General features: G+C 37.7%; 2 protein-coding genes across 2 annotated transcripts in view; one reads left to right on the top strand and one right to left on the bottom strand.

The window, feature by feature from the left end:
- The window catches only part of LOC126621781 (midasin), a 34,729-nt gene extending 12,482 nt beyond the window's left edge, over positions 1-22,247 (top strand). The window contains exons 25-72 of the mRNA XM_050290358.1: positions 40-129; positions 224-289; positions 457-621; positions 729-936; positions 1,029-1,894; positions 2,028-3,581; positions 3,669-3,843; positions 3,928-3,990; positions 4,098-4,186; positions 4,276-4,521; positions 5,884-6,019; positions 6,095-6,180; positions 6,274-6,374; positions 6,685-6,826; positions 6,908-6,973; positions 7,466-7,586; positions 7,824-7,978; positions 8,707-8,820; positions 9,895-10,098; positions 10,230-10,412; positions 10,491-10,676; positions 10,813-10,914; positions 11,003-11,227; positions 11,401-11,523; positions 12,146-12,227; positions 12,316-12,446; positions 12,533-12,697; positions 12,908-12,983; positions 13,070-13,182; positions 14,045-14,115; positions 14,214-14,327; positions 14,497-14,565; positions 14,659-14,815; positions 15,249-15,519; positions 15,608-15,846; positions 16,084-16,278; positions 16,378-16,599; positions 16,692-16,847; positions 16,943-17,167; positions 17,332-17,625; positions 17,743-17,889; positions 18,675-18,875; positions 18,984-20,681; positions 20,772-21,053; positions 21,236-21,415; positions 21,513-21,614; positions 21,730-21,852; positions 21,962-22,247. Coding sequence (XP_050146315.1) covers positions 40-129; positions 224-289; positions 457-621; positions 729-936; positions 1,029-1,894; positions 2,028-3,581; positions 3,669-3,843; positions 3,928-3,990; positions 4,098-4,186; positions 4,276-4,521; positions 5,884-6,019; positions 6,095-6,180; positions 6,274-6,374; positions 6,685-6,826; positions 6,908-6,973; positions 7,466-7,586; positions 7,824-7,978; positions 8,707-8,820; positions 9,895-10,098; positions 10,230-10,412; positions 10,491-10,676; positions 10,813-10,914; positions 11,003-11,227; positions 11,401-11,523; positions 12,146-12,227; positions 12,316-12,446; positions 12,533-12,697; positions 12,908-12,983; positions 13,070-13,182; positions 14,045-14,115; positions 14,214-14,327; positions 14,497-14,565; positions 14,659-14,815; positions 15,249-15,519; positions 15,608-15,846; positions 16,084-16,278; positions 16,378-16,599; positions 16,692-16,847; positions 16,943-17,167; positions 17,332-17,625; positions 17,743-17,889; positions 18,675-18,875; positions 18,984-20,681; positions 20,772-21,053; positions 21,236-21,415; positions 21,513-21,614; positions 21,730-21,852; positions 21,962-21,994 — 10,812 coding nt within the window. The 3' untranslated portion in view covers positions 21,995-22,247. The remainder of the gene's footprint in view (positions 1-39; positions 130-223; positions 290-456; positions 622-728; positions 937-1,028; positions 1,895-2,027; positions 3,582-3,668; positions 3,844-3,927; positions 3,991-4,097; positions 4,187-4,275; positions 4,522-5,883; positions 6,020-6,094; positions 6,181-6,273; positions 6,375-6,684; positions 6,827-6,907; positions 6,974-7,465; positions 7,587-7,823; positions 7,979-8,706; positions 8,821-9,894; positions 10,099-10,229; positions 10,413-10,490; positions 10,677-10,812; positions 10,915-11,002; positions 11,228-11,400; positions 11,524-12,145; positions 12,228-12,315; positions 12,447-12,532; positions 12,698-12,907; positions 12,984-13,069; positions 13,183-14,044; positions 14,116-14,213; positions 14,328-14,496; positions 14,566-14,658; positions 14,816-15,248; positions 15,520-15,607; positions 15,847-16,083; positions 16,279-16,377; positions 16,600-16,691; positions 16,848-16,942; positions 17,168-17,331; positions 17,626-17,742; positions 17,890-18,674; positions 18,876-18,983; positions 20,682-20,771; positions 21,054-21,235; positions 21,416-21,512; positions 21,615-21,729; positions 21,853-21,961) is intronic.
- Positions 22,248-23,303: 1,056 nt separating this feature from the next.
- LOC126621613 (disease resistance protein RPS2-like) lies at positions 23,304-24,404 on the bottom strand. The gene has a single exon (XM_050290152.1). The coding sequence runs from the start codon at positions 24,402-24,404 to the stop codon at positions 23,304-23,306; it is 1,101 nt and encodes a 366-aa protein (XP_050146109.1).
- Between the last annotated feature and the right edge of the window lie 2,504 nt (positions 24,405-26,908).

Here is a 26,908-nt window from a genome sequence, read left to right as displayed (position 1 = left end):
TCTATGCATCTGGGAATGGTTCCTATGGTTCTGATGCAGACTGATATGGCGGACTTGTTGGGCTCAGACTTACCGGTTGAAAGTGATGAAGGAATGAAGTTTGCCTGGTCTGATGGGATCCTATTACAGGTTAAAACACCTTGTGTTTGAGGTTTAATATCTGTACCTGTGACATGAATCCACCTTACTCTCATTTTCTTGTCTTACGTGTCAATTCTTGCAGGCTTTGAGAGAAGGTTCTTGGGTTTTGCTTGATGAACTTAATCTTGCTCCACAATCTGTATTGGAGGTATTATGAGGACCCCTTTTGTTTCTCTATGCAATTATATTTGTATCTCTTTCTCTATTCAATTATCTTCATTTCTCGTTTTTCTATGGAAACATATTCGTTTCAAGGACTCCCCTTATATTGTTTTGTATGTCTAATATGATTAATGGTGAAATGTGCCTTATCAGGGTTTAAATGCTATCCTGGATCATCGAGCTGAAGTTTTCATTCCAGAGTTAGGCTATACTTTTAAGTGTCCCTCGTCCTTCAGAATATTTGCTTGCCAAAACCCTTCCCATCAAGGTGGTGGCAGAAAAGGCCTTCCAAAGTCCTTTCTCAACCGTTTCACTAAGGTATTTGTCTGACTGTCATTTGAATTCTGTATATAGTTGTGTGAACCTCACTTTATTATGTATGCTTGCAATAGGTGATGATATAAATGTCTATTTCATTGTTTCAGGTGTATGTGGATGAGTTAATTGAGGATGATTATCAGTTTATCTGCAGTTCCCTTTATCCATCAATTGACAGACCTCTGCTTTCAAAACTGATTGTGTTTAATAAACGGATGTATGAAGAAACCATGGTGTATCACAAATTTGCTCTGGATGGTTCTCCTTGGGAGTTTAATCTACGAGATGTGATTCGATCGTGTCAACTCATACAGGGTTTGAACCGCTTGTTATCTTTTTTGTTTTTATTTCTTCGGAAAGTTGTATTTTGGATAGTGCTGTATTCTAATATTTTTTTTTCAATTCAGATGCACCCTTTATGTCCAAGGAGTATTGCTTCCTGGACATTGTTTATGTTCAAAGGATGCGTACAGAATCAGACCGTAGAAAAGTCCTACAGTTATATGAGCAGATTTTTGAGAGGAAGCCACATATAAATCCTTACCCACGAGTTCACCTCAGTTCTGGATACTTAATTGTTGGAAATACTTCCATAAGAAGGAATTGTGTTCAGTCATCTAAACTTCCCAGCAGCACACTTAAAATTTTGCCTGAAATCCGTCAAAGCTTGGAAGCAACTGCACAATGTGTAGAGAATAAATGGATGTGTATCCTGATTGGTCCAGCATCGTGTGGTAAGACCTCATTGGTCAGGTTACTAGCTGAGCTCACAGGAAATGTGCTGAATGAATTACATCTTTCATCTGGAACTGATATATCAGAAATACTTGGATGCTTTGAACAATATAATGCCTTCCGAAATTTTCGCTTGGTTGTTGCTCAGATTGACTCCTATGTAAAGGAGTGTTACAATTTGCGATTAGAGTCCTCAAAGGATGCAATTTCACTTAGCAAAGGTTTTATTCCCAGATGGTTTGCTTTCTTGTCGAGCGTTAATTGGGATTCTAGTTTTACTTCTACTTTTCTCGAGGATACAGGGAGATTTTCCAGTTCTCTTGCTTTGTTAATTGAGGTCATTGACAATCTAAAGTTGGTTATAACTGGGTCAAGCAAAGATCTTGATGAACTTAGGATGACAACTATCAAGTTGCAAGAGGGTTATGAGAAGGGGCCAATTTCGGCAAAGTTTGAATGGGTTACGGGAGTATTGATAAAGGCTGTAGAGCGTGGAGAGTGGATTGTTCTAGAGGATGCGAATTGTTGTAATCCCACGGTATGTAAGCTTTGCCATGCCTATGTGTTATTTACCCTCTAACATTCATGTTATTTGTCACTGTCCAGTAATGTTCACTCTCCCTATGCTTGTTTGTCATGTGACATGGTTTTTTTTTTTATTGTTAAATTAGGTACTTGATAGGATCAACTCTTTGGTTGAGCTGTCTGGATCAATTACAATTAATGAGCGCGGGGTTGTGAATGGAAAACCACTTGTTATTCAACCGCATCCTAATTTTCGAATGTTCCTGACTGTAAACCCAACTTATGGTGAAGTATCCCGAGCAATGAGGAACAGAGGAGTTGAAATATTTATGATGCAGCCGTATTGGCTACTAGGCGAGAGTAGCAGATTCAGTTGTGACCGTGAGGGCAGTGAACTAAATGATGTAAAAAGATTCATTGTTCTTTCAGGCATTCCCTTTGCCAAATTAGTGCATTCAATGGCCAAATCACATATCTATGCTAGAGGAGAAGGATTACGTTCTGGTGTTTCCATCACATATCTTGAGCTTTCTCGCTGGGTTCAGCTGTTCAAACAACTTCTAATGAATGGAAGCCAGCCTTTGTGGAGCCTTCAGACAAGCTGGGAGCATATATATCTCAGTACACTGGGCGAGGTTGTTGGAAGAAATGCGATTAGTCATGTGAAATACACATATTTACCGGTAACTGAATTGTGTGAATCTAAGTTGTCAATGCACCCATCTTTGTGTTTGCCTGGAGGATGGCCAGCGCCATTGAAGCTGAGTGATCTTGCATGGAACTCGAAAGAAGCTCATGTGAAGACTAACTGCATGTACCTCGAGTTCCTGGGGGGCAAGTACGCATCATACCAATTACAACTCGCAAGTAGTAGGTGCTCTATGTACCAGGATTCAACTGCTCGGGAACTAGTGACTTACTTGAGGGGTACAGGGATGCTAAATGAAACTATGGTTCACAGGGCTTCCCCCTTTTTGACCTTAAACTCTGTGGAGAATGCTGAAGTTGACAAGGCATTGGCAAAGGTTGAGAAAAAGCTACTTTTTGCTGCCAAATGGGCCATTGAACAAGCTACTGAAAGTGATCTCAAGCTGTACCTTCTATGGTTTAACTCATATTGTTCTCAATTACAGTGCTTCCCTCAGTTCAAGCATTTTGTGGATTCTATTATACAAAGTATGGAGCATCGTATTTGGGAATACATGTCCCTTCGATATCATGACCTTGCGTCTATTCACAAAGTAGAATTTGAAAAGCAGCTGATACCACTGCTCTCATTTGAGTTGGTGGATACAATTGAGTCAAATGACAGGTCCACTTATCAAAAGTATTTTCACAATGCGTTGAATTTTGTAATGCAACTGAGGCTCACTTATCAACAGTGGAATACTGAGAAAAGCTATGATTATAGTAAAGCTCACCTGCTAAATAAAGGTCGTTACTTAGAAGTGTTACAATCTTTGCAGAAGTTGGAGGGGGAATTCCTTTCTAAGTTTGCTGATTCATCTGTCATGCTAATTGAGTCCCCATCTTTTGATGCACTCATTCAGTTGTACACTGACCTTCTTGAGGATCATATATTATTTTGGAAAGGTTTGAAGTCGTCTGACTCAGATCTGTTGCTAATCTTTTGGCGAATGGTGTTGAAGCATGCTGCAAAATTGAAGGACTTCTTTCCTGAAGCAGTGTATAATCTGCTGGTAGGCTAATAGTGATGTACTTCTTTAGCTTTCTTGTGATGTATTTTTTGTCTTGATTTTTTTCTGTTTTTGTTTTGTCTGGAATAGAAAGAGAGCGGGAAGCTGGAAAGTTCTTCGCTTTTCCACTCAGAGAAGTCCTTGCTGTGGGTTTATGGCGGTCACCCAATTTTGCCTTCTTCTAGTAGAATATTTGAAAAGCAGCTTCAGATTTTGGAACTTTGCGAGTCAGTTTGGCCAACACGAGCAAGATTATTTGTCCATGGTAGGACATTAGCTTTCTCTGTTTCTTTGGTTACAGTGACTTTTGAGCTTCTATAATGCTGTCTATGTTTGGTTGCTGTTACAGTGAATGATCCTGTGATTGGGGTTGCATCCTCAAGTTCTGATCTCCGCTCCCTTGTGTTGGAAGGTTGGTTTTTTATTTTATTATTTTAACGTACTTCTTTGATTGTTCTCATCCTAATTGATTTGTGGCCCCGTCATTACAAGTTCTTATGATATTATTAACTTATATAGGTATTTCCATGTCATCATGTATCACGGGTAAATCTGATTCTTATGAGGATGAGGACCAAGTTGTACAACGGTTGGATGGAATTTATCAGGTGGGAGACCTTCATGTTTCCACAATCACCATTTTGAGTATTCCTATCACGTGTTAATGAAATACATATCTATACTTTTTTTTCGGCAGAGTCTTTTGCAAATGTTAAAGGAAACAGTCAAATTGAAGGAGGCTTCATGGTCAAAAAAAGTTTTGTCCAAAGTGACTGCATCTGTTTGTTGTTCTTTTGGTGACGAGGCAATAGGTCAGACATTTGGGCATGGCTGTTGGCAGGACACATATCCTCTGACTGATAGTACAAGCTTTGCCCTGGATATGAAACTACTTCAGGATCTATCATCTATCATTCTGGTCAATAGAGAAGAAAAACAGCTGGTAAGATCATCTCAGTGGTGCTTTGAAATTTATAACCATAAACTACATACGACATCATTCTAAGCTCATGAAGGAATTGCTTATAATTCATAGTCCCTCCAGTGCTTTATTTTATTTTATTTTATTTTTTTTAACTGTCGGCTTTAGTTGCTTCCAGTAGACTCATATTATTTAAGTTTTATACTTACTCTGGAAACTAAGGTGTTTAGAGTAGGTATTTTCTTGTTGTACTTGTTTAGGTAACTGGTTGAATGGATAAGTTCTGTAAGCAATTAGTGCATAATAGTTATTCATATTCATTTCTTGTTTCTACTTATCCTTTTTGAGAAATCAAAATTCCAATTTGGATGCTGTACTCCATAGTTACTTTCCTAACTTTACTAAACATAGTCATGGAAAACTGCATTCCATCCCTGTGGAGAAACATAGGATATATTTTCCTTTCCCCTTCCTATTCCTTGAACTGAACGGAGCCCAAGTTTTTTGGAAGCAAAAAGATGAGCATGGTGTTATGGAGGTGTTTTGTAAATTTTGGGTGATCTAAGTGGAAAGGAATAAGAGGTAGGAAGGGCCGATGATTTGCCACTTGTTAGGGTGTGGATTCGGCTTCCCTGTGAGTGTCACTATATTGAGAGTTGGTTTTGGATTTAGCTGTGCTCTTAGCCTCTTAGTATTTATCCTTGTTACTTTTCAAGTTGTTGTTCAGTAGATGCCTTTTCCCCTGCATTATAGCGCATAATAGTTATTCATATTGCTCCAAAAGAAAAATGAACTTGTTTTTAATGCAAGCATGTTTTTTTATGAAGAAACAAAATTTTATTGCAAAGAAACAATAAAAATACAAAAGCCCAGAAAGACACACAAAACAAGATAAATAGCACCATCACCCATACATTTAGAAACTATAGAAACAACACAAAACTAACTAATAGCCGCATTCTAGTTATGCCAAATTTCTGAAAAAGACAAATCTCTAAATTCTGTAGTAACCGAAGCCCACAGAGATGACCATTACCGAACATTATCCCACATATCCTCCCTTCTACTGCCTTCATTGTTCTAAAAAATCGGCTTGTTTCTTTCCATCCAAATGACCCAAAAAATAGCTGAAACTATACATCCCCATAAGACCTTGATTTTCTTCCCCTTTCCTGATAATTTATGTTCCTCTACCATAAGAGAATAACAATGCCTGGGTAAAACCTAACTGATACCGAACTCCTTAAACAACTTCAACCAGAGATTTAAAGCCACCGGACGGTGAAGAAACAGATGGTTAACAGACTCTGAACTTAATGCAAGCATGTTGCTACCTTAAAGGACACGTAATATGTGTTAATTTTACTTATCTTTGAATGACAGGAATTGGCCAAAGTATTGAACCATCTGAAGTATGCATTGACATTCTCAGTGAACAATTCATCTAGACCTCCTCAAATGTTTCTTCCCCATCAGAAGATTTTCTGGATACTGGATTTGTGGAGTTCAGTTGATGCAGGTCAATGAAACTTTCTGTTACATTCATTTACCTGTTATGTCATCAGTGTGCTTATCTTTTTTCTTTATGCTGCAGTGAATACAAAAATTTCCAGCTTTGTACTCGAGATGTGGTTTCGGTGGCATCAATCCTTGTGGATTTATTGCCCAGTTTCTGTCGAGGTACATATATTATCTTATGTGGTGGGATATTTGCGCTAGCAATTTTCATTCGCTGACTCATTTCCGGTTTCATGGTATTCTAATTGCATGCAGAGCTTCTTAAGCACAGCTGTTTATGATATTCAAGTACGTGATATTCCAGTACCTGATGTGCTGATTCACCCTGTGGTAACAGCAACAGTCTTCCAGATACTGTAAGATGTTTTCTTCCTTTTAAAGTATTACTTATTCTGCACGTACCTGGCCTGGGTAGAAATTCTTCATGATGGTTGTCTATATTTAATTTATAAGGAAATTTTTTCATTCATAGTACTTCTAGTTTTGTCAGTTTCAAGTTTTATTAACGAGTAACGACTATTTCTCATGATACATTTGAACCTTATCATTGAATACATTTTTACATTTATCTTTGTTAATTTTTTCATACTGAGATGCTTGTTTAGCTATTGATGTGTCTTTAACGTGTGTTCTTGTCATCGCTTTCCTCTCTCTTTCATTAATTAGGAAAAGCACATCTTCTATCAAGGATTATGTTGTGGGCTCTCTGAAGCTTAGAGGTGCATCGTCTAATCTATGGCGTAGCTCTCTCCCAGGAGCAAATTTACCTTGTTTTCTACTATCCACTGCTCGTTCTCTGTTCCAGCAGGTAGAGTACCTTTTTATGAGTTGTTGACTAAGCTTTTCACAAGTATAATACATATATATTCATATGATGCTCTGCTTGTAGATTATATATGCACACGAGAAATCTTTTGACTCTGACCAATTCGCTAAGATCAAGTCAACTTTAGAGGTATGTTGTTATAAGTTGTCTGAGTATTAAATAGTTTGTTGAACAATTAAGTGTTGCATGGAATTGGGTCATGCCATTCTGTTTTTACATTGGGTTTAGTCGTAAGATTCAGAATTTCATTACCCATATTCTCCTCCTGTAAACTCGTGATACTTTTCAGAATTTTATTACTTTGAATTGGGTTATAGTTTCATTTCATTCTCACTTCGTAACACTGGGATTTGTAAGCGGTTTATCATGAGATGATACTTTCGAATTTTTTTTACTTTGAACTGGGTTATTCTTCCTTTATGTTTTCACTCTGTAACACTAGGATTTGTAAGTGGTATACCATGAAATGATCATTATTTAGCAAGGCTAGTTACTATGTCTAGAGGAAATCAGAATTAACTTTTTCGTTAATGATGTCTAATCTTAACGATGTCTAATCACAATGAATTTCCCAAAATAATGAGATATTGACTGCTCTATTGTACTTCGCTATGGTAACAGCAAGGAACTGGTGTTGTGGGATCTCTTATTTCAGAGTCAAGTCATCATGGTCTGAAGGAGTCGGTGGATATGTTTATCGAGCCACTGCTTCGAAACCTCTATCCCCATTTCTCATCTAAAGGTATTCTTTAGAAATTCTTTGTGCATACAGTTTTGGCGCTTGTGAAACCCTCATCATTTTCATACTGTTCAAATATATTTAACATTTATTTTTAGTTCACACTGAAGTTATCTGCATCCATATCCAGATTTTGATATCATTCATTTTTGTGACATTTTTTTTTCTTTTTACTGGCAAGGCTGTTTGTTGGTTTATAAATTGATTTCAATTATATTTAATATTTACTTGAATTTTCAGAGGTTGGCTTTATTCAAGGCTGTGTTTGGCTGCGTCTTGGGATATTACGTCTTAATCTATTGCTGTGCTGTGATGATTTGGATCCTGCCATGAAATACCATTGCAAGAATTCACTGTTAGCAGAGAAAATATCGTCGCTGAAACTTGAAATTAAGGTTTCTTCCCTGAATATATTTTTCTATTGCACGAGTTGTTACAAAAGTGTACTGACATTATAATCATCTTTTACACGCAAGCACTTATTGGTATTTTAGTAGGCATATACAAATTGACATTTGTGTATTTGGCATAATCCCTTCGGTGGTTGATTTCTGTTTCTTGCATATTGCTTTGTATATATTGAATTATTTCATTTTGTTCTACTGAAAGTTTGTTGGCCCTGAAGAAACATGTTAACATGCTTGTCTATATGTGTGCATGCTTCTGCAGCAGCACTATATGTGGTTGCATCACTAATTCTGGTTTTGTTTCGATGTTTTCCCGAAGATCTAAGGTGTTGCTGCAGATTTCATGTGTCTTGTAGAAGTGTAATCCTTGTTTATTATTTTGTACTGTTTGTTTATTTTGTAAAGAGTTATTATTTTGTACTGTTTGTTTATTTTGTAAAAAGTTATGTATCTTATAAATATCTGTCGGGAGCAGTTACATCCCAAATAAGCGAAATAGTGCATCAAAAACTGTTTATAATGAATGTAAGTCAATAAAGTATCTTAACGTATTATGAAGTTACAGATGTGATCATCTATACTGACCGGTTACAAATATCATGTGCAGTTTTACGGTTTATTTCAAATAAATTATACTTACGACTGTGAAACTAGTTTTTAATGATTCAATGAGATTAAAGCTGATTTTTTTCAATGAATTCTTGTTTTCTGGGTAGGTTCGGCAAAAAAGTGAATATTTGGCTGGGCAGATTTCTACAAGATATTCTCATGAAAAAAGGTCACAGGCGTTGAACAAGCTTGAAGTGGAGCACAAAAAGCTACAGAGAAAGGTATAACAATTTTACTTTTGCTCCACACTATCAATATATTTTGAGAATTCATATACTTAGTGGAGTAGTTTTTTGTTTGAAATGCATCACTCTATTTGTTACCTTTTCCAGCGAGAAAACTATGCACATGATTAGCGATGATAGCTTTGTCTGCTTCTTCTAAAAGGCATCTTGTCTTTTTAGAATATATTAATGAAAATTATTGCAAGTCATGTATTGCCTGTTGAGCTATGTGAATGGTGAACTTATTGTTTTGGATTTTTATTTTCTGTATGTTTAAGAGTGAGCCTCTCAGTCATACTATAGACCACTTTTTTTTTTTTTCTCACTGAGGTCTTTCATGCATATGCACTTTGACCGATTAACTGGTTGTGTTTGTATTATATTCAATCATATGGTTCATAATACCTCTGTTTTTTTTAAAATTCTTTTTAAGTTTTTTTGGTGACCATCCTCAGTTTCTCTTCTCGTTGTACTTCATGTGTCTCCTGTAGTGCTTCTTTTCAGAAACCTTTAGAATGCATAGCTTATGCTTTACTGATTGTGCTTCTAGGCATAGGATACCTTTTACTGATTGTACTTGATGGATTTTGGTTTAAAATTTTGATATTATGTTCATTCCTACTGTGTGTCATAAATTTTGTCAAATGTTTTTCAAACCTTCAGTGCTATGATCATTTGCTCTTCTTTTTGTACTTCTGGTGTCTCCTTTTAGTGTAATGTTTCTTCAGGAGCAGCCCTCTCTTGAATGCATAGATTATCTTTAGTCATTAGACTCGTTACTGATGTTAGAATGTCAGGACCCTGAATTGGTAATTGGTGGAGAGGCAGTATATCTTTTAAGCTCTTTATGCTATGATCGTACCCTAGTTGTGGGACATTCTGAACTGGTTCTGCTTGAATGAATAGGGTCTTATTCATATTCTTCTTGATGGATCTTGGTGTCTGAAATTTTAGATTTTGTGGAATAGCCTCTATATATACTATATTTTCAGCTTCACTGGACTTCAGGTAGCATTTCTTCTTTAGCTGTCTTTTCTTTTTTCTGACGATAATCTTTTGTTTGGTGCTTAGATCGTGTTCCGCTCTGACTACCGGAAATTTAAGGGCTTGAAACAAGAATGTGACAAGTTTCTTGAACGTGTCACATCTGATGAATTTTTTCAGCATGTTACATCTGATATGTTTTGCAAACACATTTCATGTTCAGAAGTTTCAGTTGGTAGTGTTCATGCCATTAATTTACAACAGATTCTTGACCAAGGCATTAACTGGCAGGTGTGTCTCTAAATGGCTTGCAATATTATGCTTGATAATTGTCAGTCTATTCATTCTGTTTTAAGCTGTTATTATGTTTTCAGCTTTCCAATTGTTTTAACCCTTGATTTTAATTCTTATATTTATCTCAGAAAATGGCAACTGGTTTTATTGAACAACTATTATCAGATGAGCACCGTGAGTACACAGATTTTGTTCAACCAGTTCTGGTTGCATTATATGAAATTAAATTGGGCTTGGCACTGATTCTGTCTGGCATCACGCAAAAGATAATCCTAAGTAGAGTTGAGATGGCCAATACAGATATGCTTATGGTATTTTTTTATGCTTTTATGTTTGTGGATTTTAGCAGTGTCTTGTTGCTTTAATTACTTACTTGGAGAGTTTGACAGGGATCAATTTGCTCATTCATGAGATTCCCCCGGGTATCAGTTCCGAAGACCATTTCTATTGACTTAAACAGTGGTTCGAGCGAATTTCCCTATAACATAGAAATTCCTACAATGTTGAATGCTGATGACATAAGTCATCTTGAGAAGTTGATCACCTTTTCCAGTGGTGTTCTGAGCGATGATATGGTATGTATTGCATCTTATAATCTTTTTCTACACAGGGTATCCTGTTTAAGTGTGCTCAAAGTTTTACTTCTGGATTATTTCCTTGACTAGAATTGTTTGGCATAAAATTCAATGCTCATAATATAGTTTCCTACAGATATCTGTTTCACAACTTAAAGCTTCTCTGCACCGAAACATTGTTGTCCGTGTTGCACATTTCGTTGCTAATGCGTGGCTGATGGATTATGCATCTTTTATGGTTTGTTTCTTTCCCATTTTGAAACTGTTTGAGTGGAAATTTACTCAAAGTTATTGACATCTGATAATATATTTTCTTTGTGATTCAGGTATTGGATAAGATATTTAATGTGTTTGCAAGTCGTTGGATGAGCATGAAGATTCAATCTAAAAATGAAGAGGAAGCACATTCTCAAAAATTCAAGTTTAAGCCTCGTGCATTAAAACTTGAGAGTATAATTGATCTCAACATATCATCTCTTGGGAAGTTATTTGCAAATGAAAGCTTCTTAGAATGGAAGGAATTTCTTTCTAAAGATTTGCCTATTGAGAGGGTAGTGCTTCTGTGCTTTTTCCCGCTTCCTCTTGGAAGTAATTTTCAGAGTTTATGTATTTGTTCATTATTTGTGTTCTGGTTGCAGATTTCATGTATGCGTATTCTTCCTGGGTATTTTAATACTTCTGTGCTTTTTCCTGCTATTCTCATAAAAAAATATTACCCATTCAGGAGGAAGATTTGAAAGAACAAGAAGATTTAGATGAAGAATGGAGTTTTATGGATGATTCCATTGTTAACGACGTGGTCAATGCTCACAATCAGTTATTTGGTTCATGTAATCTCGTTCTAGCAGTAAGTTGTTTGTGAAACTTAATTCACAACTACTATTTACTGCTGAAATCAACATCTTTTTATTTTTTGCCTCTATGCTGTATTTTTTCACTCCTGATCTGTAAGTTACACATATTACCTTTGTTCTCCTCTCTTGCAAAGAATTTTGTTTGATGCCGATTTCTTTGCTATAGTGGTGTAAATTAAGTTTTAGGGGTGCCAAGGAAGACGTGTAATAGTTCCGCGGACATAGGCATAATTCACCGTAATTCTTTGTTATGTATGTTCCAGACTATGATTGACCTTAATTTTTGTGATGTATGTTCTTTTGCAAATCAAGATTGTTGTCCTTGGAGAAGTTTTTTGTGATGTAAGTTCAAGGAGGCAGGAAAATATTTGGTCCGAACTATGGGTTGGAAATGTTTTGTTTTTAGTTTTGCTTGGCTTTGGAGGGTGATGTTCTTCTGTTTTTTTTCTTGTTTAGTGGATTCTTGGTCCACTTTTATGTAATTTTGTTTTACTGAGTACTAAGGTGTTCACTTTAGAAAATAATGCTAAAGAAAACATATTTGGTGGGTCACTTTCTTTTTCTGATATCCTGTATGTGTTTACATTTGGGTGACATTGTTTATTTTTCATGCAGCCGGGTACTTTCCATGTCAGCGATCTGGACAAAACGCTTTCATTCATTGATTCGCATACGCTTGGAGTAGGGATGATCAAAGGTGAAGATTTTTTTGCGGTGGCTTTTTTTCTTTCTTGCTTTTCTGTGTTATACTATGTTTGCATAGTAATAGTCCTTTTCATTTCCAGGTTTAGGGGGCTCATTTCTTTCCAGTCTGGATGCTGCACTTGTACCAGAGAATCTGTTTCGTATTTGTTTGGAGCATGAGCAGAAGTTTGTTTCTTCTGATACGTCAGCCCACAAATATAACTTTTACAAGGTGTGTAAACATTTGTGTCCTAGTATGAATATTTTATCTTCAGTAGCATCATACCAGTAAACTGACTTCCATATCTTATTTTGTAGGATTCAAATGCTCCGAAGATGTATGAAATGGTGAAATTGCTTACTGGTCTTCAACAACGAATTCATACCCTTTTAATTGAGTATGAAGATCATCATGAACTTCAGAAAATCATGAATGCTATTCAAATGCTTATGAATATTCCACTGAACACCTGCCTAGCTAAGGTATTGATACTTCCAATTAGTACCGTAAATTTATTATGTGTAACAGGTATTTTATCAAAAAATCTCTACAAAATATCATTTCACCGTTTTTTTATGCCAAGGCTACAATTTTCATCCTTGTACATTCTTTTCCCTGCCGACCCCACTTAGTGGGAAAAGGCTTTGTTGTTGTTGTTGTTGTTGTTGTTGTACATTCTTTTCCCTGCGTAGGCCCTTTTAGGATTGCAGTTTCTAATTAACAAGCTCCATACATTACAAGAAAATGGCTCACAATTCGCGTTCTCTGGTAAGAGTTTTCATTCAATGAGCATTTCCTTCGTGGTGGAATTTGTTCATTTTTCAATCTTCACTTTTTTCTATGCCTTCTTATAGATCAAGTCAAGCCTATTCGTGAACTGGTGTTCTCGTGGCAAAAGATGGAGTTCAATTCCTGGCCTGCCTTACTTGATGAGGTGCAGGATCTGTGTGAGGTTAATGCTGGAAAGGTAAATCAAAGTTACTTGTAATTGTGAAAGTTAAATCAATAGAAAAGCAACAATAATTAACCCATAAAAAACTTGAGTAACAATAATGTTGAAGAATGGCCAAAGAAAATAAAATTAATGAAACCCGATTTATTCTTTTCCTTCTTGCACTATATCACTCATGTTTGAGAAAATATTTGAGCCTTTCTAGTTTGTGCTTTTAATGATCAAGTATTGTTCAAGTTTCAATGGCTCTTTATACCCAATCCTTCATTGAATCATAAATTTCCATTACTGCTGTAATGTAATACGACAGTAATTTTTTAATTAGGCGAAAAAGCCCACTTAAAGAAATAATACCTGTACCCACCCCAGTACTTGTCACTCATCTCCTCCCATTGAAAATCCTAAACATAAATTAGTACAAATGAATCTATTATTAAAAAATGGATAATCAAATGGTAGTTTGGGAGGCTTCAAATGCATAGCAAATGAACAATATCCATTTGTATCTTGTTTAACTTAAATCTTTTTGTAATTTCTAAAACTGGAATCACGGGATATAACCTTCGGCTCTGCATCACCTTGTAACTTCCAAGTCAACAACCAATCAACATAACAAAATTGGGTTGATTCAAGGATAGTATTTTAGGAAGATGGTCTGGTTTACTTATGAAATCAGAGATTTTTAATAAGACGGGTGTAAGATAGAATCACGTGTCAACTTACTTAAAAGTTAAGTTCAAATGAGGCTCTCTTAAGCTTAATTGATGAATGCCTTGATATTGCAAGTTCATTTCTCTAATGTAGTGAAATAAAATTTCTTAGTTATTGATTGATTTTGCATATCTAATTTTATGCTTTTGTCTTGTCATTCTTGCAGATCTGGCTTTCGCTTTATTCAGTTCTACGACCTTCTGATGCTGTTGAATACGAAGAATCTACTACCCATAGGCACGTTCAGAATATGTTTTTTTTTTTTTCTTGAATATTATTTATGGGAAACTTTGTAGTTTACTGTTAGATTGTGTGACATGTCTGCAACTTCGCAGTTTGGAAGACTTCTTACGTTTATCCAGTATTGGTGAATTTAGAAGGCGCCTTCAACTTCTTTTTGCTTTCCTTGGCCAAATAACTACCGGTACAAACCTACAGGTTTATTCAAGGTATGATAGTAAAACTTTCGTACTATTTTGCTCTACCAGACTGGTAGTAAAATTACTCTTAATAGGTTCATGTCAGAGATGTTAAAATTATAGTTCTCAGGAGCAAATGCTCCCATTTAAAATACTTTTTCCTTTGGCAAGGGATATTAACTGTTAACAATTCATGCAGTGATTGTGAGAAGAAAAATGTGAAGATTTTATACAATGCGTTTGGATATTACGTGCAATTCTTACCAGGGTGAGTTCATCAACTCAATGTGCCTTTTTTTCCCATTCTCTGTTTTCTTTCTTTTCCCATCACAATCTTTGAGTATTGCATTGTTTTCATCAGAATTTTGGCACATATGGATTCTAGTAGAAGAGATATAGAGATGGAACTCAAGAAAGAACTCAAACTATGCCAGTGGGAGCACTGTGAGAGTTTTCTGGACTTTGGGAAAGTCGAAAGCACAAGGAAGAAGCTGAAGAAGATTATAAAGAAGTACACTGTAAGTATATGTAGTTTATTCCACAAACTTGATGTTCCTTATTGCTAATTGGGTGATCTCATGACTAGGTGTATTCCACAAACTTGATGTTCTATTGTAGACTTTCTGTTATCCTAATATTTTCTATGTCAGTCAACATATATTGGTTCGGTTCTGAATCTGATAGACTAGAAAGTAATTTTTGTTACATCTGATGCTTTCCCTGAGAATTTAATTTCTTTTTAACTAATATCCAATTGTCATGTAACTTCTTTAATTTGGCTGGAATGTTATCAGAATTCTGGACACACTATTGATCATGATCATTGACCTAGTGTAATATTGTCTGTATGCATGGCCCTCGTCTGATAAAAGAACAATACTTGGTTATTTGCTTTTTCCATATTTACTTTGAAGAGGTAATGATTATATGCCTCTGTTCTTGTTTGGATAGGTCCTACTTGAACAACCTGTAATTGTTTTTCTTGAGCAAGATATTGTGAAGGGGGCTGAATGCCTGCCTCAACAAGTTCAAAAGTTCCTCATGGATAATGTGAACCCAAAAATAGGGACGGCAGATGCTGTTTTTGATTTGACTGTGTTGAATGACAAAGATAGGTGTATGTGGTACACTGATTGGATAAAAGAAGCAGATTCTGCTATGAAGAATCTGAAGAAATTACAGCCAGATAGAACTCTTGAATTTGCATATCCACAGTCTAAAGGTGCTGGAAGTTTCTTCTATCTTCATGAAGTTACTTGATTTTCTTTTATTTCACTCTTGGGTTCTTACTTTTTGAATTTACAATACAGAACTGTGCTCAGACATTGCTGGAATACTAAGGCAGTGCCCAGCTTCTCTTGTCCCTTGTCCTTCATACAAGGAGGAATGGAGTGCTGTGTGGCTCACACTTCAAAAAATATTTAAAGATGCAGTAGATTGTTGTGATTTGTGGAAGGATGAAAGCAAGATTCAAAAGAAGAGACGGGCTTTTTCTTGCCTTCTAAATCTTTTAAAAAGCAGCGGGTTGTCAAGGGACATTTTTATAGAGGTATGAACATTGGATTTTAGCTCTTGTTCTTCAGAGCATATTCTTCATATATCCATATATAACTGTGATCAACTGAGCAACTAGAAATAACCATTGTGTCGTTATAAAAAATAAACTTAATATATAAGTGTTGCCAGAACCTTAAAATAGTTCCAACGGTATATATTCTGTAGGCAGGTGAGCGATACAATCACATGTAAACTAACTTTTGCTCTTCTATTGAATGGCTTCTGATAGGACGAAGTTAAATCTTGGTGGTTTGTTCATCCGTCATATGATGTTCAGCATGTGCTGCTGACACAAAGTCGACTGCCCAGTGGAGATTCTGATGCTGTTCTTGATTTGACTAGTCAAAATCTTGTTACTGAATGGAAGACAACGAACGAATACTACTTCAGTAGCGTAGCATCTGTGCTTTTTACTCACAAACAGGTGGGAATGGCTAGATTTCAGAAGCAAGAACCTTGACAACTAAATCTTGTCATTTTGGTTTGACTACTGAGTATTTATGTTAATTTATATGCGTTACAGAATGGAAGCCAAGATCCTTTTCTTCACCAGCTCGTTGAAATACAAAAAAATCAGCAGGAAACTGCCAACAAATTTGCAGAGCAAATGCGGGACTTGAAGGAATGGATTTCTACTCTGGAGAAGTTATATTCAGATTCCACTGGTTCTGATGATGGAAGCGGTAGCAAGATCTCTATTGGTCAAAATCAACGGGCCACCTTCAAATGCATGTGGCAGCAAAAGGTAATTTGTAACTGTGGAATTCTACTTTTCATTTGAATGATCGTTGATTTTCGTCTTAATTTAAGATGCTAAGGATTTTTGTTTTGTTGCAGCAATTATTTGATAGTTTGTGTGCCACATCACATGATGAGTTGTTGTTGCTGAAGACATTCCAGAATACCCATTTAAACAATCAAACTGTCAAGAATGAAGTAAATGAGTTTCTTGCTTCTATTGAGAAATTTATTCCAGTTCTGCAGAAATCTAAGGTCTCTGTTTCTTGTTCCTTGTGTGTTCTACATTTCTATCATGCATTAGATAGCTCCTCACACTCGCACTACATTTTTGCTCAACTTTGTAACAGGAATCTTTGGACAATTACCTTCTTGGCCCTGATAGAGCTATAACGACGTTTTCTGGCTCCTCGCAATTCTTTCTTGTTTCAAAGCGTATGGAACAATTGGTGTTCCAAAACTTCAAGGTTATCAAGGCTTTTGAGGATCATCTTCTTGCTTTCCATGGGAAAGATGCAGATAGAAGCTTGGTGAAAGATATTTTGCTTGGTCATTTTGTAGACATACTTAAGAAGGTATCCCTGGCTTTTTAATTCTTTTTTGTTGCTCGATTGTTTTTTTTTTCTTTTGGTTGCAGTGTGACCCTTGTTAGCGGTAAGCTAAATATGGCAAATGATTCTTAGCTGTATAATTATAACTTTGTAAGGGATATGGAGTCTTATGTTTTTGCATTTTTCAGGGGAGGTTGATGGAAAGGGAGTTCAGTTCAGTGATAATAAATGAGAAAAATGTTTCCGTTGGTACGCATGATGATGATGGCGGTGAACTCAATTTTGCATTTTGGAAAGCTCTAAGAGCTACATTTGAACATATCGTTGGTGCGATGCAAACATTAGGTTCGCCAAGTAATAGCCATGTTCATCCAGATAAATTGGGTCATATCACGTCTTGGGAAAAGATATTTGACTCATCGGTGAAAATTTTGAGCTTGGACAGTTTGTGTGATAAGCTCCGGACAACAATCTTTTGTGCTGTGAGTTTTGTTTCATTTTGTTTTAATTTTTATTTTTAAGAATTATTGTATCCATGTGGTTTTGTTTTGTCACTTGTGTATGCATACCCATTAAATTATATAATGTCCTGTTCTCAGGAAAAACTGGTGAATCATTGTGGTGGACGTTCTCCGAATGCTTTGCTCCAAATCGAAGTGCAGTTTGAGCATCTACATTTCTGTTTGGACATATTGTGGAAGTTTGGTCATGCTCTGTTGAAAGAACTTTTAGCTATGTGCAAAACTGTAAGTGGTCTAGTCCGCATCTCAATCACACATATATTCAAATTTGCTGTTTCTCATACCCTTTTCTTTGGGCCGGTGGGGCAGGAAGTGGGAATGTGGAACTAAAGCTTCATTCAATTACTCCCTTTCCCGTCAAACCTTATTTCTATTACCCGAAAATGGTTCAAAAATTGTATGGTGATTCCAATGTTTTTTTTTTTTTTTGTTTTTTTTTTTGTTTTTTTGTTTTTGTTTTGGATCTCTCCAAGAGGTCACACTTGGTGCGATGGCAAGTGCCTTCGCCCATGAGCGGTAGGTCTCGGGTTCGAGACTTGGGAGCAGCCTCTCCATAAATGGGGGTAAGGCTAGCCGACATTCACCTCTCCCAGACCCTGCGTAAAGCGGGAGCCTTGTGCACTGGGTACGACCTTTTTTGTTTTGGATCTCTCCATGTGTGAATTTTTTCTGTGATCTTTCTTTCTGCGCTAAGATTTAACATGTTGGTGGTAATCTTACTCTCATATCTGGTTCTGCTACCTACCCAAACCGAAATAACTCACTCTGCCTTCCTGCCTTAACTCAGCCATTAAGCCTTAACTTTTACAGTCGATTTGCACTAATAAAAACACTTGCATGGTATTATATATAGCATACAATATGGAAATTATAGGCCCTGACATCTGTTATGTATGTTATCGTGAACGGAAGTTAACATTCACATGATTATGTATTGGAAACTAGATTATATTTGTCATGATTATTGAATTTTTTATTTTGAGGAGATTGATATTTATATTAATGTGCAGGTATCTTTAACCATTCACATGCTTGCAAATGTTTTGGCTTTATATTCAAAGGGATCTGGGGTCTCATCTGAAGACCAGGAGGAGGATGCTACTGGTAATACATCTCAAGATAAAACTGGAACGGGTATGGGGGAGGGTGTAGGACTGAATGATGTCAGTGATCAGATCACTGATGAAGATCAACTTCTTGGAACTGATAAGGTATTGATTTGGGCACATTGAGTTTTTAAACCAGTTTATTATTGTAGGTTTATCGTTTGGCACATCATGACAAGATGTTATTAAATTTTTCTATGCATGCATGTGCAGGCCAGCGAAGAACAAGATGCTGCAGGTGAAGTCCCAAGTAAAAATGATAAGGGGATAGAGTTTGAGGAGGACTTTCAAGCTGATGCATTTAGTGTCAGTGAGGACTCTGAAGAAGACGCAAATGAAGATGATGAAGATCAGCAGTTAGAGTCTAAAATGGGAGAAACTGGAGCTGACAGTGAAGCTGTTGATGAAAAACTATTTGATAAAGATGAGGATGAAAATCTCAATAATACTAAAGAGAAGTATGAATCTGGAAATTCAGTTAGAGATAAAGATCCAAGTTCTAGAGAGCTTAGAGCCAAAGAAGACTCTGCTGCCACCGCCGACGAACCTGGAGATCTTGATTTAAATAAACTGGATGAAGAAAATGGTGAGACTGGAAGCCAGGATGATCTAAGTGATGGAGAGAATGCAGATGATATGAACTTAGACAAACAAGAAGCAGTTGTAGATCCTACAGGATTAGAGCCCGAGGAGTTGAATCAAAATTCTGATGAAGCTGAACCTATGGAGGTTGATCCTGAAATGCATGATGAGAATGCGGAGAATGAGAACCATGAAGAAGAACAAGCAATCTCAACTGATGAAATCATGGGAGAGGCAGAGACCGAACAAACGGATGCAACTCCTGAAAGTGAGGATCATGAAGATAATACTGAGATGAATTCAGAATTAAGCAAGGATGAGTTAGAACTGGGAGTACCTGACTCACAGAGGGATATGCCCAACACAGAATCTTCAACACAACCAAATGGTAACATGAAGGCATCAGATCCAGGAGATGTAGCACCAGAGTTGAATTGGGCAAATAGCAATGATATTCATACTGAGCTTACTCCTGTGAGTGGTTTACCTCCTAGAAATACTTCAGAGCTGGATATGATGGTTTCTGAGGTGTCAAATAATGGGACAAATGTTGTTGAGCAACCAAAATGTCAACTTCCTAGGCAAGAATCTTCATCGGATAAAAAAAGCGAGCCAAACCCTTTCCGTAGCGTCGGGGATGCACTCAAGGACTGGGAGAAAAAAGTTCGAGTATCTGTCGATCTCCAGGAAAACAACATGGAGGTACAGGATGAAATTGGGAACGAAATTGAGAATGAAAATGCAGATGAGTTTGGATACGTTTCTGAGTATGAAAAGGGGACAGCTCAGGCTTTGGGACCTGCAACATCTGAGCAGATTGACAAAAATGTAGATGGTAGTAAGTCCAACGCCGATGAAGATCTTTCAACGCATAAAGATGGCCCTGTTGAGATGGAAATTGAGAAGCAAAAAGTAGAACCACAGCCTAACCAGAGTCATACTCAAGTGCTAAAGGATAAGACCGAGGACCAGATGCCTCTCTCTGGTGCAGAAGAATTGTCTGGTGATCAATCTCAAGAAATTCATAGCCATCGTGATGGTCAAAGCATGGTAGAGGACGTGGTCTCTGTCAAGAAATCCTACTTTAGTGACATAAAGCAGCTCAGTGAACTTTCCGTAAATGATGGTGACATGGGGAAAGCTCAAGATCCTGAGGAAATTTCTGATGATGTTATGGGCAATGCTACCGCTGTTTGGAGAAGATGTGAGCAGACCACGACAAGATTGTCACAGGAGTTGGCGGAACAATTGCGTCTTGTCATGGAGCCTAATCTTGCCAGCAAGCTCCAAGGGGATTATAAGACTGGCAAGCGGATTAACATGAAGAAGGTTAGACACAAGATAACTCAACCAGTGTCCAACTTCAGTTTTTCTAAAACATAGTTTAATAAGTTTTCTTTGTGGTGTAAAATTTATTAGGTCATTCCATACATAGCCAGTCATTATCGGAAAGATAAAATATGGCTGAGACGGACCCGGCCTAACAAACGTGATTATCAAGTTGTCATTGCTGTTGATGATTCCCTTAGTATGTCTGAAAGTGGCTGTGGTGATGCTGCTATCGAAGCTCTGGTGACAGTATGTCGTGCAATGTCCCAACTAGAGATGGGGAGCCTCGCTGTTGCAAGCTTTGGAAAGAAAGGTAACATAAGGGTGCTGCATGACTTCGATCAGCCTTTTACTGGAGAAACCGGAATCAAGGTGAGTGCCCTTAATGCCAGTATTATCTTGAACTGAAATACATAGCAACATAGAGGTTATTTATGTATTTTGTTAGGGCAGTAAATTGTTGGATGAAGCCCTTTCCTTTCATATTTCTGTTCAGTAGTGTTAGGGCCCATGGTATATGGCATGTAATGTGTTTTACTGATATTGTTGTGCAGATGATCTCGAGTTTGTCATTCAAGCAGGAGAATACTATTGCTGATCAACCAGTTGTTGATGTGTTGAAGTATCTGAACACCAAGCTCGATGAAGCGGTAGCAAGAGCACGCCTCCCATCAGGATGGAATCCACTACAACAGCTCATTTTGATAATTGGAGATGGCCGGTTCCACGAGAGGGTAATATATTTTTTTTCTCCCTTTCCAAGTGGCCAACGAGCCGTTATTGCTGCTTGTCCACAGTTTCATTTTTTCTTAAACAAAATCAACTTTGCAGGAGAACTTGAGGCGGTGTGTTAGGGATGCCTTAGCTAAGAAGCGTATGGTTGCATATTTGGTTCTTGATAACTCACCAGATGGTTCCATTATGGACCACAAGGTAATTATTTGTACTTTTTTCTTAATATATAGTGTCTGTTTTTTCTCTCTGTTCTTTTATTATGTCGTGAGTGGATCTCTAATTCCAGAATGCCTTTCTGCAATTCTTCCTTTAGGAATATTCTTTTGAGGGTGGCTGCAAACTGGTAAATTACATGGACTTTTTTCCATTCCCATTCTACATTGTACTGAGGAACATTGAAGCACTTCCTAGGACTCTTGCTGATTTACTGAGACAGGTAAGCATAATAGTTGACAGCGTTTTTCATGCCTAAGTGCCGCGATGTGACCAGAAAACGCATTGCCTCTCTTTCTATGTATCTGAAATCTTTGACTTGCTGTTTGCAGTGGGTTGAGCTTATGCAGTACACAAGGGACTAACCTAATCATTCGGTGTGAGCTGCAAAGATCGCTTTGAGTGGCGCAAAAGGTCATATTTTCATAGCAGGTTAACCAGGGAATGAGGATGATGCTTATTGTGTATAATGTAACTTGTATAGGAAACAATTAGAGTCATCATCACTGAAGATGAACAAATTTTTAACTTCATTCACTTTTTTTTTTTTTTTTTTTTTTTTTTTGTGGTAAAAAAGATCATTCTTCTTCATTTGAGTAATGATTTATTGGTGTTGTGTGGTAATTCTAATTCGCTTTCCATTGGACATGGAAGATACCAAATTAGAATTAGCCGTGGTTTTTGGTAATTACACAAGGATTTGGATCCTCTGCCAGACAGGCTTGGACAGCTTCCACATACACCTTCCGCTGCAAAAACCATCTCAACACTCAAACAGCCTCGGTAGAATCTGATTCCACATTTAATTGTAACCTGCCAGTTTCTGCACCATTTCGATCCATGCTTTCATCGCAGAGTTCCGTCGCAAGTTCATTACCCTTCTTATGCCAACCCATAGGTTTTGAGATACCCTTCTCATTTGCGAGCACTTGGTGTTCTTGTCGAGAGATTTTAACATGTACCGAGTGTTGCTGACATCAATAGCTAAGTAACGCATCTTGCCGAGGGATTACTGGTCCGTCTCTTCAAATATTTGACATAGTTTCAGAGCAGGTTTGATGTGGGTCATGTGGCTCTGTACTGTACCCGAGTTATCGGATTTAATATTACACCATGCTTTTGCGCTTAATGTCCAATGTAGATTGGTTGGGGCTTGTGGTCCAATATGTGGTGTTCTCACGATAGGGGGCGTGCTCCCATATTGAGGAATTGAGAAAATGAAATACAATATATAAGTATGGTTCTAGACCTAATAACATTGACGTCTTATGCGATAAAACCCAACACATAACAGTAAGCGATTAAGTTGAGATAATATCGATTTTGTTAAGGGGTGGACTAGTGGGCCATCTCTCTAAGAGAATAGGCATTTCATAATCCTTGGTGGGCCCAAAAGGTCTAATACCAAACATTTTTAGATCCTCGAAGAAATATTAAAAAAGTCTTTATATGCATCCGTCTTTGAAAATAATCTCATAAATAAACAAAGTAAACAACTAGAGATTATGAGTATATGCATCCATCTCTGAAAGTGATCTCATTAGGATCTCATAAATAAACAAAATTCTCATTAGTATATGCATGAAATTGTTAAACAAAATTCAAGGTCCAAGGCAATGTATAAATTATGAGGAAAAGAATACAAAAGATTAGCGTCCATAAACAGTATAAGTTTCAACTGTTGGCAAAACGAGATAATGTGGCCCACCACACTGCGGGATCGCTTTCTTTCTCTAGATTGAAAGCTACGGTCTTGATCGACTGTGGAATCCCACCACACTCCCTAACTATCAACGTTGCTAGTCTTTTGATTTCTTCATTCTTCATAACATCTTTATTGGAGTTTACTATTTTCCTGAACATCTTTAGGGCATCATCCTGACACATTCCCTCTATTTTGATATCCTCCTGTTTCCACGATTCACCGCGCTCACCGATCTCGTCGTCATAGTAGCAACCACTGCGTCCAAGCACGACCCTTCCGTGTTGGCCTTTACGGATGCCAATCCTCACCAAATCAATCTCAGAAGAAACTTGATCAATAAACAACAAGTAGCTCTTGTTTTCCAGCTCTTTAGCTATAATTTCTGCTCTCTCATAGTTACTCATCAACTCATCCGCTTGTAACCCTAACTGCTTTTCTAGTATGTGTTGTATGTCTCCCACGCCTTTCTCCTCCGTCATGGTTACCCAAAAAATGACGTCAAACGGTTGATCAGTGTTCGTAAGTTCACAGAATCTGTCGTGCACGTTCTCCAGCACCGTTGTCTTTCCCACCCCGGAGGGTCCCCATATGCAAACCCTAGCGCACTTGTCACGACCATCTTTTACAAGCAACTTTAGAAACAACACGTCAACATAGTTATTGAGTGATGGAAAATCATCTATCTTGAGTGCACCCCTCTTTATAAACCGATCGGGCAGTGCAGGCGCACTCTGATTCCTTATCGTGTCGAGTTTGATCTGCTTTCGCAGGTTGGCGATCCTTTTTATTTTCATGCGAATCTTTAGATCAAGGCACCAAGAAGATTGAAGGAGTCCACATGATTGGCCTTGGTTGATTGTTCTAGTCCTCTCCCTCTCTTTATACCTTTTCTCCAAATTCTCAATTTTGTGTCTCTCTTCATCGACCTTGCGAAGCCAATCCATGCACTCACTTAGCCATTCGATTCTGTAAGCGTTTGCGGCGAGCACCTTTTTGACATCGGTCTCTTCGTTTTCGAGACGCTTTCTTTCATGCTCAAGTTTCTCAAAACCTCTCTTGCCAAAAGCCATGGTATTGGAAATTTGGAATAAAAGAAAAAGGAGAATGTAGTTACAGATTAATGATTAACACGAGAGTAATAGAGGTCTATTTGTACTACTCATGCTCACGGGCTGACCAATTTCTATTAGGAAACCATTGCCTTTCCTTTCCTTTCCTAACAAGGGACGGTTTGATTTGCTTTCTTGTTATTGTTTGTTTTACCATCAAGTCTAGGTAAAATATATGCGAAAGCAACAAGAAAAGTAAGGAGTAGCAAATTTTACATTCCTAAAACACCGGGACAAATTAACTATAGAACAAGGATAGTAAGTACAATCCTAATTAAGATACAACTTGTAAACACAGAGAAATTCATTCTATATGGTTTTCAATTGGACTCTAATTAAGATACAACTCGTCAACAGAGATAAATTCATTCTTAGTGGTTTCTCCTTGGACTTGAAAATTGGATATGTAATCGCCACTAGCACTACAATTAGTGGTTGTACAACTTAGCCTGAAAATCTTTTTTTTATTAAAAAAAATAAAAAATAAAAAATAAAAAAAATAGCCTGGATATCCTATTCCATGGTGTGAATATATGATTGCACCAAATTGATTATATATATTGTGTGAGATCCCACTTCGCCCCTATATTCCCATCCCTACCTAGCATGAGGCTTTTTGGGAGCTCACTGGTTTCGGGTTTCAACGGAACTTCGAAGTTAAGCGAATAGCGCGCGAGAGCAATCCCATGATGGGTGACCCACTGGGAAGTTCTCGTGTGAGTTCCTAGAAACAAAACCGTGAGGGCGTAGTCGGGGCCCAAAGCGGACAATATCTTGCTATGTGGACGGGGTCCGAGATGTGACAATTTGGTATCAGAGCTAATCCCTGGCCGGAAGTGTGCCGACGAGGACGTCGGGCCCCTAAGGGGGGTGGATTGTGAGATCCCACATCGCCTAGGGAGTGGATATTGTAAGCCTTATATGTATATTCTCATCCCTACCTAGCATAAGGCCTTTTGGGAGCTCACTGGCTTCGGGTTTCATTGGAACTCTGAGGTTAAGCGAGTAGTGCGCGAGAGCAATACCATAATGGGTGACTCACTGGGAAGTTCTCGTGTGAGTTCCCAGAAACAAAACCGTGAGGGCGTAGTCGGGGCCCAAAGCGGACAATATCGTGCTACGGTGGTGGAGCAGGCCCGGGGTTGTAAGATCCCACATTGCCCAGGGGAGTGATCTTTATATGTATAATTCCATTCCTACCTAGCATGAGGCATTTTGGGAGCTCACTGGCTTCGGGTTCCATCGGAACTCCGAAGTTAAGCTAGTAGTGCACGAGAGCAATCTCATGATTGGTGACCCATTGGGAAGTTCTCGTGTGAGTTCCTAGAAACAAAACCATGAGGGTGTAGTTAGGGCCCAAAGCGGACAATATCATGCTACGGTGGTGGAGTGGGCCCGGGATGTGACAGATTGGTATCAGAGCCTAACCCTGGCCGTGGTGTGCTGACGAGTCGTCGGGCCCCTTAAGGGAGGTGGATTGTAAGATCCCACATTGCCCAGGGGAGTGATCCTTATATGTATATTCTCATTCCTATCTAGAATAAGGCATTTTGGGAGCTCACTGGCTTCGGGTTCCATCGGAACTCCGAAGTTAAGCGAGTAGTGCACGAGAGAAATCCCATGATGGGTGACCCACTGGGAAGTTCTCGTGTGAGTTCCCAGAAACAAAACCGTGAGGGCGTAGTCAGGGCCCAAAGCGGACAATATCGTGCTACGGTGGTGAAGCGGGCCCGGGATGTGGTGGACCCCAGGCTGGGATGTGACATATTGTATTAACTTTTTTTATTGATAAAAGTTATTTAGTTTGATTAAAAAAATAAATTATTATTTGTAGGTTTTTATCACAAATAGTCTTTGAATTAACCCACCTCATCAAGATGGTTCCTAAAGTTTAAAGTCAATCAATGTAGTCCCTGAAAATGGGTGTCACTAATCAATGTGGTCCATCCATCACAATCCTATCAAAATTCTATTATATGCTAATGTGACACATAACGGCACCTCACAAGTCTAATTAAATATTTTCATGTAGATTAAAAAGATTTAAATAATAATAAAATTTGACAGAATTGTGAGGGAAGAACCACATTGATTTGCGACACCCATTTTCATGGACTACATTGATCAATTTTCAATTTTAGGGACCATCTTGATGGGGTGGTTAATTTTAGGGACCATTTGTGATGAAAACCCCTTATATGTAATCACTTGTGGATGACATTGACACAACCTAAAGACTAGTTCTAGATGCTTTTAGAGATCCATATACTGCCTGTTATTTTCATTTATTCATTGTTCAGATGGTGGAAATAAACTTGAAATTTGAACAAAAGTCGAAATTTGTAACTTAACATGCACCAATTTCCTTATTTAGATTCATAAACCTAGAAATATAGAATTTCCTCGTGGAACAAAAAAATTGACTTTGGGACCTCCAATTCCCAGGTTTAAATTCCATGTAAATA

This window comes from Malus sylvestris, chromosome 5 (assembly GCF_916048215.2).
Source record: "Malus sylvestris chromosome 5, drMalSylv7.2, whole genome shotgun sequence".
NCBI classification, from domain to species: domain Eukaryota; kingdom Viridiplantae; phylum Streptophyta; class Magnoliopsida; order Rosales; family Rosaceae; genus Malus; species Malus sylvestris.
Note: the sequence above shows the minus strand (reverse complement) of the source record. Positions and strands in the feature narration are given on the sequence as shown.